Source organism: Enhydra lutris, unplaced genomic scaffold (assembly GCF_002288905.1).
Source record: "Enhydra lutris kenyoni isolate GAN:26980312 unplaced genomic scaffold, ASM228890v2 scaffoldscaffold5, whole genome shotgun sequence".
NCBI lineage: Eukaryota > Metazoa > Chordata > Mammalia > Carnivora > Mustelidae > Enhydra > Enhydra lutris.
This window is the reverse complement of record NW_019154089.1, coordinates 36,444,985-36,456,572: the sequence shown is the minus strand read 5'-3', so window position 1 is coordinate 36,456,572 and position 11,588 is coordinate 36,444,985. Positions and strand designations below refer to the sequence as shown.

Genomic DNA, 11,588 nt, shown 5'->3' with positions numbered 1-11,588 from the left:
GCAGATGAGGTCAGTGCAAGCCCTGAGGTCGCCAGTGTCCCCAGACTTGCGTCACATCTCAGGATTCTCACAGTTCATGGCCAGCCTGTGTGTGTGTGTGTGTTGTGGGGTGGTTCTTCTCTCTCCATTTCCCGATAGGATGAGATTCAGAGGGTGCACACTTGCCTGCATTACACAGCTAAGCAGTGATGGACTCGCTAGCCAAGATCTGTAAATGCCAGGGTTTCCGGCCAGTGTCCATGGCCACTGGCCCTGTCTTAAGCTCTATCTGCCCGTCCAGGGGCATCTTGTCTACCTCCTCCCTGTGCTTCCACAAATGATTTTCAAGCCTTTCTCTCCAGCCTGGAGCTCTCCTCTGCTCTCCAGGCCCCTACATGGAGCTGACACACACTTCCCTCCTGCGGAAGCCAAATCAAACTCGTCTCCCTACTCCTCTGGACACCCGCTCCTTCCCATGTACTCCTGATCTCTATGAACAAAGTCTCCCTGTCACCAGAGCGACAAACCTGCCTGCAGCCTGGACTCCTCCCTCTTCCTCTACACCCACTCTCCATCTGCCTCCCAGCCCAGCCAGCTCTTCCGCCCAAGTTCCTCTCCCACGCATCCCCTCCCCGCATCCCGTACACCCTATGGGAAGCCTTGTCCCCTCTCTCTGAAATCATCTTCATTGTTAACATTTATAAATAATCACACTGTTATTATTATGGTTCTTGTTATCATTCACAGCTCCCCCGACCAGATTTTAAGGCTTCGTGAAGCTAGAGTACCATATCTTCTTTTTCCTCCATTGTACTCTGGCTTTGTACGGAGTCTGCCATGCAATAAAAGCTCAAGACATTTTTGTGTAATAAAAGAACAGCCAACGTGTATTAGATTACATGTCAGAACCCAAACGGAGTCCTCTGCAGGCCTTTTCTCACTTAATCCTCCACGCAACACCACATTGGAGATATTAACGTTCCTATTTTACAGATGGGGAAGCTGAGGTGCAGAGAGGCCATGGGACTTGCTGCCAGCTCCACGGGTGGCAGGGCTGGGGGTCTAGCTCAAAGCCTGGCACAAAAGCACACCGCTGCCACTGTCCCTGGCTTGGCGCACAGCCTCCTCAGGGAGTCCCTGGGCCCAGCCTTATATCCTCCGCCCCATTGTTCCCAGGATTCCTGTGGTGTATGTACCTTTGCTGGCATGTGAAAGAATTCTTTCTAGGCAGTGCCCAGTTAAGTATCTTTAAATAACTAGATATTTATTTAACGTGTATTAGGGGGGAAACGACTTAGCACAACATACTTGTGGTTTTCCTGCCATTCGTACTTAAGATAAGTCTGAAATAATAGAAGTAAGTTATTTAAAGTTGATTTATGGCAAAATAGTAAGCAAACAAGGGGTCATGTGGCATAAGGAGATGGTGAAAATTTGGGATGTTGAATGGCTGAAGCTTGGGATTTTTCCCATGGGTGTGTGAGACCTGTACCCCAAACCCCAGCCCATTCTCACGGCCCCGTCAAGGTGGACAGGTCTCAGGAACTCAGCCCAAAACACCCAGCAGACTGTCTCACGTGCTGCTTCTTTTCTCTCTGGGCAGGTAGATCACCTTGAAGGAGGGCCTCACAGCCCGGACACAGGCTGAGAGGAAGGCTTGTGGGCCTACTACCCCACCCAGCTCAGGAGGGCCCCACAGTTGGACCTTGCCCCAGCTCTGGGACTTGGCTGAGGAAGACAAAGCTTCAGCAAGCCAGAGAGGAGACACCAAGAGGAGAAAAGACCGGTGCTCACACAGGCAGCCAGCCTGGCCCCAGCTTCCCCGCCTCCCTGAGGAGAAGCTGCACCATGCTGGGTCCCCATCTCCCACCTCCACCCCATGGACTCAGCGAAGACAGGCCTACCCCCTCCACCTTCCGGATCCCTGATGGCAGCTACAGGTGTCTGGCCTTGGAGGCTGAGGCGAACAGCAGTGGCGAGGAGGGCCTGCAGGGAGAGGCGGGGCTCATGAACTTGGAGGAGGACAGGGTGGCCAGCAGGAATGGGGACAACTTGGCCTGCAGAGCCACCCAAGGGGCACCAGACCTGCCCAATGCCCTGGGCATCCAGCCACCCAGCTGCTCCAGGGAAGCCCAAGGGTGTCCCCAGCATGATTACAGGGTCCGCAAGGACTGGGACACAGTGAAGGCTCAGCAGGTGGTGATAGCCACCCCCCGCCCCAGCGCGGGACCCAGGATTGCCCAGAAACCAGGTAAGCTCATGACCTTTTCTCCTGGGCTGCCAGTCCCATGGACACACTCCAATTAATAGCTGTGAGGAGATGGGGGGCTGGGAGTTCTGTGCAGATCCAGCTGGGTCTCATCTATGCCCACTCTTTCCTCTGCCAAAGAGGGCACGTGAAAAGTCCACGAGAGAAAGCCCTGTGATCACGCTTGGCCAACGGAAGTCCTTCCCTCACTCTCGTCCCCCCTTAATCATCCGTGGCAACAAATGGCCTTGGATTCCAGGCAATGACAGGGCAGGACCGCCTCACTGAACACATCATGTGCCGGCTGCCCGAGGGTGCTGGGGACGCAGCACTGGGCAAAGCCCATGAGGCTGTTGCCCTCGTGCAGTTTTCGAGGTTGAGGCTGTCTGATCCGATTGGACCTCCTGATTTTACAGGTGGAAAAACGGGCCCGGAGTGAGGAAGACACTGCTCCGGGTGGCCTATTGGTGGCCAAGCTGGGCCACATTCTCCCCACCCCAGTTTCCCATCTGTTAGAGAGGACAGAGGCATGGTCTGATCCATCCATATCGCCTGGGCGAAGACCCAAAGACAGTGTCTAGGGAAGAGCTCACAGTGCACTGCCTGGAAGGAAGGAAGGAAGGAAGGGAGTCAGGGAGGGAGGGGGAAATGAAGGAAAGGAAGGAGGGAGGAAAGGAGGAAGGGAAAGCATTCCCCCCCCGCCCCCCGCCCCCGCTCCCCTCACTACCCCCCAACCCCCCCCCCCCCCCGCAGGCTAAGGAGAGAGCAGAGCAGAGCCAGACAAGGAAACCCACACTGAATCACCTTCATTGCCTGGGCCCATGGAAACCCTGAAGTGGGCCCAGATGGAGAGGACGTGAGCCCAGCCATGCTTGCTGAGGCAGGAGCCACTGCCAGCAGATGCTGGGGGCACAGGGCATGTGGGGGACCCAGGCCTGGGAGGGTTAATGTGTCAGGAAACTGGAGGAACACGTCGTTTCTCTGCAGGCATGGCTGATCCCCTGGCTGACAGCCCATTGACCATCCCGCCCACTCTCTTTTCTGAAATAATTCTCGCCAGGCCCTGACCACCACCCATGGCCAGCATCGCCCCCCCCCCATCTCCCCACTCCCCTATGCTTGGGTCACACAGGCAGCTGGGCAGGATCCAGCAGATGCCTTCAATGCATCAAGGGCAAGAAGAAGGAAGACACAGGAGGGCCCTGCAGCCTTGAACTTGGAGATGGGCCCTCATACCAGAGTCAGCCCAAACTCAAGTCCCCAAGAGCCTGCAAGCCCCAGTACCTGCTCCCTTCCCTCTCATAGACCCTGGCCAAGTGTGAGGAGCCATGGGTGCTGGTTCTAGACCTGATACCAACTGGCCAAACCCCAGCAAATTGCATTCCTCTGGTGAGTTTCCCTTGGTTTCCTCATCCGTGAAAACAAAATTAAATATGAGCCCTCTCTACCTCACAGAGCCATTGTGAGGTTGCAGTGATCTTAGATTGGGGTAGTGTTTTGGAAATTTTAGAGTGATCACATGATGGACATTAATAATAATTAAAATGATCATCACCAACTCAACAGTATGAAAGCTATTATTCGTTAAGTAAGCCCTTATGTGCCAAGCCCACTGTGCTTTACATATATCATTTCACTGAACCTCAGAGCAATCTCCATGAGGGACGTACTATGATTATGTCCATTACCTGGATGAGAAGACTGAGGCTCAAAGAACATAAGTGACTTGTCTAAGACTCCTGACTAGTAAACCGCTATGCCATGATTCAACCATGGCTTTTTGAGTACGGGACTTTGTTCTTAGCCACCACCGTATCCTAGAGTTACAGGGGGAGAGTGTTGTCTGTGACCTCCTGGAGTGGAAGAGACCATGGATGAAGGGTGGAGAGGGGCCACCTTTCATGTTCCTATTGGCTCCTTACACAGAGCTTGGTCATTTTGTAGTATCCCATTCTCAACCCTCTCACTATACAGTCTTCTAAGGCAAAATCTCCCCATTTTACAGGAGACAAGGCTGAGGCTCAGACACCTAAGTCCCTTGCCCAAGTCACATAGTGTGGGAGCTGAGACTACGATCATGTTCTTCTTCCTCGCAGTCTGGTTCATTTCTTCCTTTAATGTCCAGCCAGATGGCCTCCAGTTCTGTCCTGAACATTTCTAGGGATGGAGGGGGCAAGAGTGACCTTAGGACGATGTGTCTCAGGGAAGTCTTCTTGGAGGCGGAGACTGGAAGGAAGCTAGGTCTTGCAGGAGAGTAGAAATCCGGGTGGTCTTGGGTCAGAGCCCACTCTGGCCTTTCTGCTCCCTCGGGAAAGGGAGCAGCCAGAGTCCCTTCTCTCTGCCTGGAGATCCGGAGGGAAGAGGCCTGTGCAGCTGCCAGGTTATTAGCGGATTAGGGCTTCCTTTTAAAGCTTCCTCCCAGTACCGCCAAGGGATTATAAGCATCTTCAGACAATTAGACCCGTCCTTCCGCAATTATACCTGCCTCTCTTGAGTGCCCCCTGGCAGTTTGCAGGATGGGTCATGGCATCTTCTGCCTTGGGCACCCACCACCTGGGGTGGGTGGGTACTGGTGCCATTTCTCTAGAGCCTGAGTACTAGCTGAGCGGGGCAGAGCTGGGTCGTCGCAGGCTCAAGGGGCAAAGGGTTCAGCGAGATGAGGTGGGCAGCAGCCCGCAGCTTAAGTTTCCTGCCATCAGGAGAGAATATATAGGGGCAGGAAGGTGTTGGGTAGGGCTCACGGCTGGGCCTCCGCCAGCAGTAGCTGGTCCACAGCTCATCAAGAGAGCCCAGAGCTGCTGCCCTCACTGCAACGTCTCAGCTGCTCATAACTGGGCAGGGCTGGTTGCCATCATTCTGGAGATAATCTTGTGGCAACCCTGAAGCCCAGAGATGGCAAGCAGCCTGTCCAAGGTCATACAGTACGTTGGTGCCAAGCTAAAGCTAGAACTCAGGGCTTTTGCCATCCCCCCCTGCCCCCCGCCAAGTTCGGCCGCCACACGCCATCCTAAATGCTTTGTATAGGTTACTTCATTTCATCCTCTAAACAACCCTATGAAATTCACATTTTTCTTATCCCTGCTACACAGATGAGGAAACTAAGGCACAGTGAATTTAAGTGACTTGTCCCAGTCTCAGGCCTGTGGGTGGAGGAGCAGAGATTTGAACCCCAGGAGGTCTGGGCCCCTGCTTTCAACCACCTTCTGTGCTGCCTTGTCTCCATGGAAACGAGGCAGCAGGCTGTGTTCTTCCACCCACCTAGGGCTGGAAAAAGGTTGTTCAAGCTCTGGAGGATGGTGCAGGATTCTGCCAAGCCATGGTTCACCCTCCCCCCCAACACCGAATACACTTAGGGAGACCTGGGACCCACTGCTGATGCAGCCCTCCTGTATCTGTGGCTTGGGGAGAGCCATCTTCCCTCTTTTCTAGGCCATTCGCTATTGGGGACCCAGGGTATCTATCTAAGGACTTGGAGGCCTTTCCAACTCTTACCGGACACTGCTCTGAGCCTCTAAGGCTGGGATGAGGGTGTGGATCTGGCTTGTCAGATACACCCTGCCCCTGGCTGTGTCTATACTGTTGGGGCAGAGGAGCCCCTGGCCATGATAAGAGCTGACCTTGGTCACTGGGCCAAAGATAAGGCCCCTGCTCTTTAGGTCTGTGGGAGAGAGGACGGAGCAGATACCAGGCAGGATACCATCCATGCCCCCTCTCACTTCCACATTCCACAGTGACCAGAAGAGAAGGGCAATGGTGTGGGAGCAAAGCTCACAGGCTCACATGTACCTCGCATATGCACACACGCTCACACCCCCGCCCAACAGGTGCATGTATGCAGTTCTTATGCCAATAGGCACACATATATAATTACACATCTTCACACACGTGTACACATGTGCATACCCTCAGACACCTATATATCAATGCATGAGGCATACACTAGTACATACACACACACACACACACACACATCCCTCACTCAGGCGTGCCTACCTTTCACATGTGGACACATGTGCACACAGAATACACAGATTTGTACACAGAACTACAGTTCCACCTGGAAATATCCAAGCACACATATTCCCTTCCTTACATACAGGTTAAAAGCATGTTCTTCTCTCCATTTTCTTTTGCTCACATACCTATACTTTAAAATCTCTCCTGAATGCACACATTCTCTCCTACAGGCATATCCACTCTTGCACACCCACTATCACACACCTACGTACAGACTGAACCACTTTCTGTCCTCCTTCCTCTTCCCCATCCCTGTCTCTTTCATACCCACCCACACAGTAATTCTAGCTTCTCCCCTCTCCCTCTCTCTCTCTCTCTCTCTCTCACCCACACAGTTTGTTTCCTGGTTTCCCACAGGCTGGGCTATAGCCACTTTTCTAGCACATGTACTCATCAGGCAGGAAGTAGCTTACCCGGTGCCAATCCCCAGGACCCCCTCCATGTTTCCCACCTCCACTTGGGACAGCCCCAGCGCTAAAGCTGCCACAAGGCCAGAAGAATTCTCTGCAGACCCTGAGGCCCACCAGAGGGATGGGAGCAGCCAGGGAGGGTTTGCCCCTCTGTCACCTGACCTCCTGCATGCTGTCCCCACTGGGGAGAGGGGATGTCCCCCAAACCCAGGCCACCTGCAGCTCTGGGTTTCACAGGACCTCTGGTAGTGTGGGCTCCTGTCAGCACACTTCTAACTTCCTCTAGCAGAAATCTAAACACAGAACCTTGATATGAAAGACAAATGAAAGTGGAACCATCCTGGTTGGAGGGGTGGGGTACTTGGGACCTAGGGAAACTCTGGTGAAAACCCAGGTCAACATTTTTCCAAGCATAGTTTTGTTTCAAAATTGGTGGGAGTGTGAAGGGTGCTTGTTATCAGAACTGTTTCCAAGCCCATGGCCTCCTCACCACTGGGAGGGTGTGCTAGAAGGTGGGCGTCTTGACTTGTAACAGCATCCCCTTGACTCTGATGCACACTGACCACTGTCCTGGGGCTCTGCTGAGCTCAATCTGAGTGGTGTTTAGTTCAACGAAAAGATGGGGAACTGAAACCCAGGAGCCACACAGCCTCCCTACCCCCTACTGTTGCTGACCTACCCGTTAAGCCCTGGGATGGCCCCAGGCCAGCGGGGAGGTGGCAACCTTCCTCGGTCCCCATTTGCCTGAGTCCTACCGAGGTAGACAGTTATTCTAGTCACCTAGGCTGAGAAGGGGGAGGGAAGACCGCCCTAAGGGGTACAGCATCTGGGTATGAAAGGAAAGGGGCTGGGGAGGTGGGGGTAGTTCAGTTATGGGGAAAGAATCACAAAGACCCATTTAAGAAAGGGGTGGTTGGTGGGATTGAGAAAAGATGGGGAGACAGGAAGAACTGGGTGAAATGAAAGCAGAGGATTTAGGGACCGACCTGGAGATACAAAAAAGGAGGAGGCAACAGAGAGACTCAACGAGACATTCGAGTGTGGCACAAGGGAGGAAAGCGGGAGGAAAGGGGGACCGCCGGGATCCCCGGGCCGAGCTCGCGGGGTGGGGTTGAGGGAGTCGCCCCTCCGGGGGGGCTGGGCGGGGCGGCGGGCGGGGCGGCGCTAGGGCCCCGGGGAGCGAGAGGCAGGAGCGCGTCTCGCCCGCCCGCCCAGCCCTCCCGGCTCTCGGCTCCGAGTCCCGGAGCAGCCCGCTAGGTGGTGGCGGCGGCGGCGGCGGCGGCGACGACGCGGAGGGGGCGCCCGGGGCGGAGCGGAGACGGCGGGGGTCTCGGGGGCGGAGCGCACTGACGGACGCGGCCAGGTGCGCGGTGGCGGCGGCGGCGCCGGTGAGCTCAGGGACAGCGCGCGGCGGCAGGAGGTGAGTGAGGGGCGCTGGCGGGGCAGGGGTGCCGGCGCCCGGCGAGCCTCGCCCCTTCCCACCTGTGCTGTTCCCCGCGCCGCGCAGGTGGAGGTGGCACATCTGGACTCCAGTGCCCGCGCGCAGGGTGACCTTGGCCGAGTCGCTGCTACACTGTGGACCTCAGTTTTCCCATCTGTACGGTGGCGGGGGCCGGGGCGGGGGGAGTCTGAGAAATCGGGAATCTCTGGAGCAGCCCCGAAGCGGAAGGACGCCCCGACGCGGGGAAGCTACTTCCCGGGGCTGCGCGGAGGCATCGGCTCTCGAGTCCCAACCCGCAAGCACCTCGGGGACCGGGACAGCCAGGGCTGACGGATGGGCACCGGCCGGAGGGGTCTGCGGCCCCTAGCCGGCTCCGGGAAAGGCGGGCTGGGCTTGCGCCGGGTTGACCAACATGGGCGCCCGTGGGGTAGCAGAACGGCGTGTGCTGGTCTCGCGTCCCGCTTCCCGCGGGCGGGGCGGCGGCGCCGGCTCCCGCGGCGAGGGCGAGGGCGAGGGCGAGGGCGAGGGCGAGGGCGAGGCTTGCAGGACACGGGAACCTTCCGACCGCGGGGACCACCGGCCGAGCGCTCTGGGGAAATCGAGGCCCTTCCTGAGCGCCTAGGGGGGCAGAGAAGGAACTGTCTTAAGGGCTGTGTCTCAGATTCGCACAACTCCCGGACCACTACTCCAAGGTGAGGGGCCAAGGAGGTGAAGTGAGGGGAGGGTGGGGCTCCTCCCGAGCCCCTACAATGCGGAATCGGGCTCCAACCAGCCCCTGAGAAGGCTTCTCTGAGGGCTCTGGGGAAAGGGTCTGCCTTTCTCCCTCCCCCCACCCCCAGTTATGGGCTTACTCTGAATTGGGACAGGGACCCCCTGTATTCCCCGTCTGGGTTATCTACAAGGAGCAAGAGTGAGCAGGGAAGAGCCAGACACCCAACTCCCCACCTTATCCTGAGTGACAAGTGGCTCTGGAATAAACCAACTTGCTGTGTGATCTGGAGGCAAGCCCTGTCCTCTCTGGCTCCCCATGAGAGAGTGAGCAGAGTGACCCCTGAGGGGACAACTGCCTTGGAGACAGCAGGGACCAGGTGGGTGAAGGGGCAGTTCCAGGGTGCCCCACCCCTGTCATGTTGCAAGGGTAGGATGAGATCAGATGCTGATCAGAGGGACTAGGGTATGCTGGGAGGGACTGGAAGTCATGGTGCCCACCAGGCTGTCACCACCACCACCCCCCTGCCTGCCCCCGTCCTGTGCTGGGGGACAGAGCCACAGACCAACCTCCGTATTACCTCAGACAGTGGGATGGAGCTCCTTGAGGGAGTTGAAAATGTCATTTGGAGTGGAGTCCCCGGCCTCTGTCTCTATATGAAATCTTGGTTAGGCTCTTCTCCTCTCTGGTCTTCAGTTTCCTCATCTGTACAAGGGGAATGCACAGAATCACGTAGTTTGATATTCGGAGAACTTCCGAAAGACAAGTTTTTTGCTGCCGTGCTGCCCCCAGCTCCCACTTTTTTCAGAGTGGCCCCCACTTTGCAGGTTGTGGACTAGCTCCCCCCACATCCCAAACTAGCACCCAAATTAAGCTGTGGTTGGAATCATAATTTATGGTTAAAATAAAACCTTTAATGCCTTCCCTCTCTTGTTGGCTGCTGCCCTTCCCCTAAGGTGAGAAAAAGGACAAAACCCTGTAGTATTCAGGTACCCACTTCATAGAGGATCCCCAGCCTCTTCGGTCAGCATTTTATCTAAACTCCCCATTCTAGAGTTGGGGAGACTGAGTCTGGGGATGGGATGAGATCGGCCCACGGTAGTTCTGTGAGTAGAAGGCAGCAGAGCCACTTTCCTTAGGACAGAGCAGCTCCTTGATAAGGGAGGGGGGCAAGTGACACAGGAACAGCTGTAGAGATGAGAGAAGCACAGGAGGAAAACTTCTCTGAATGTTCTTTTCCCCCTGGTCGTGCCCTCTTGCCATGGTTGCCACATGTCACCCTGAGCCTAGAAGGTGGACGGGGCATGGGTCAGCACACTCGTTCCACCTGCTGGCGCTGACGTCGCATGGGCTCTACACACCTGCAGGTCTAGGGGCCTGGCCTGAGAGGCACCTTTTCCTTCAGGGCAGCTCCCAGCCTTCCAGACATGAGCTCATCAGAGCTGTTGATGCCAGGAAGGGCGGGACCGAGGGGGGAAGCAGGCAGGGCTGCCCAGCTTGGGTTGGGTGCCTCCATTGTGGAGGGTTTGTAGGCGCTGGCCCCCACTGTTGTGTGGAGGCAGGGACTAGATAGGCCAGCAGAGGGTCAACGGGGGGGGGGGGGGGGGGGGGAATGCCAAGTGCCCTGGGCTGCAGAGCAGGGAGCTGGGTATTAAGCCGATATCTGTGCTTGCTTGCTGTGTGACCTTGGATGAATCCCTTTCTTTTTATGGACTTCAGTGTCCCTGGTGAGCTACAGGATGAGGTGGGTCCTTAGGCACTAGGGTTACGGTGGTGAACAAGACAGATGGGTCCCTGTCCTCAAGGAGCTCACATTTTGATCAGAGAGATAGACCAGAAAAAGGATGGCAAAGAAATAAGACATTTTCAGATAGATAAAAAGATATATATATAAATATATATATAAAAAGAATATATATATAAATATATATATAAAAAGATGGCAAAGAAATAAGACATTTTCAGATATATAAAAAGATATATATATGTATAAAAGCCATGCTACTGAGATGGAGGACAGTTTGAAGGGGCTACTTTGTGTTGGTAGTTAGGGAAGGGCTCTCTCACTCCACTGGAGTGGAGACCTGAGTATTATCTGAAGGAGTGGTCATGGCTGGCTTCATGGAGGAGACATGTCCAGGACCTGGATCTAGAAGAAGGGGAGGGATTTGGTTGGGAGGAAGGGCATTTCAAAGGACAATAAATGGTTTAAACCAGAAGCTGGGGCTGGGGTACGGGTGGGGGCGACCATTGGCTGCAGATTATGAAAATGCCTTCATCGCTCATGGCTTCAGGCTGCAGACCCAAAGGAGCCCCAGGCCTGTGATCTGGTCAGAGGGGTGGCTGGGCTCTGCTGAGTTAGGCCTGTGTATGTGTGAGCTCATAGTTCTTTGTGAACTGTCCCCGGACCCTGGGGCTCAGTTGCTACCCAGTGTGGCCAGAGGAATCAATGTGGGGACAGCCTCCAGGCCCTGTAATTCCAGAGGCTTACAAAAGCCCTCTCTCTCCAGAATGAAATCTTTACCAACTGGCCACTGCCTGAAATTCCACCATCCTGGCTTCATCTTTTCCACTCGTTGAGGCAGTATAGTGTAGAGCTGTAGCAACCCTCTCCTCCCCTGCCCAGCCTCCCAGGGCCACTGCAGGTGAAGCAAAATTCAGTCTACTCCTGTGTGACCAATTTCCTGCATGGCTAACATCCAGATTCGGTGGCTGGACCCCTGGGTTCTCCTCCTGGCTAGCTGGGAGATCTGAAGCACATTCTATAACCTTTCTGGGCTTGCA

At 55.4% G+C, this 11,588-nt stretch overlaps 1 protein-coding gene across 2 annotated transcripts in view; it reads left to right on the top strand.

Annotated features, from left to right (window-relative positions):
* The first annotated feature begins 1,720 nt into the window (after positions 1-1,720).
* Positions 1,721-11,588, top strand: part of LOC111141220 (synaptopodin) — a 34,766-nt gene continuing 24,898 nt past the window's right edge. Inside the window, exon 1 of one of the 2 annotated variants that reach the window (XM_022493629.1) lies at positions 1,721-2,230. In XM_022493629.1, coding sequence (XP_022349337.1) covers positions 1,828-2,230 — 403 coding nt within the window. In that variant the 5' untranslated portion in view covers positions 1,721-1,827. Of the gene's footprint in view, positions 2,231-8,022; positions 8,075-11,588 lie in introns of those variants that run through there. The other variant, XM_022493630.1, reaches the window with a different exon arrangement.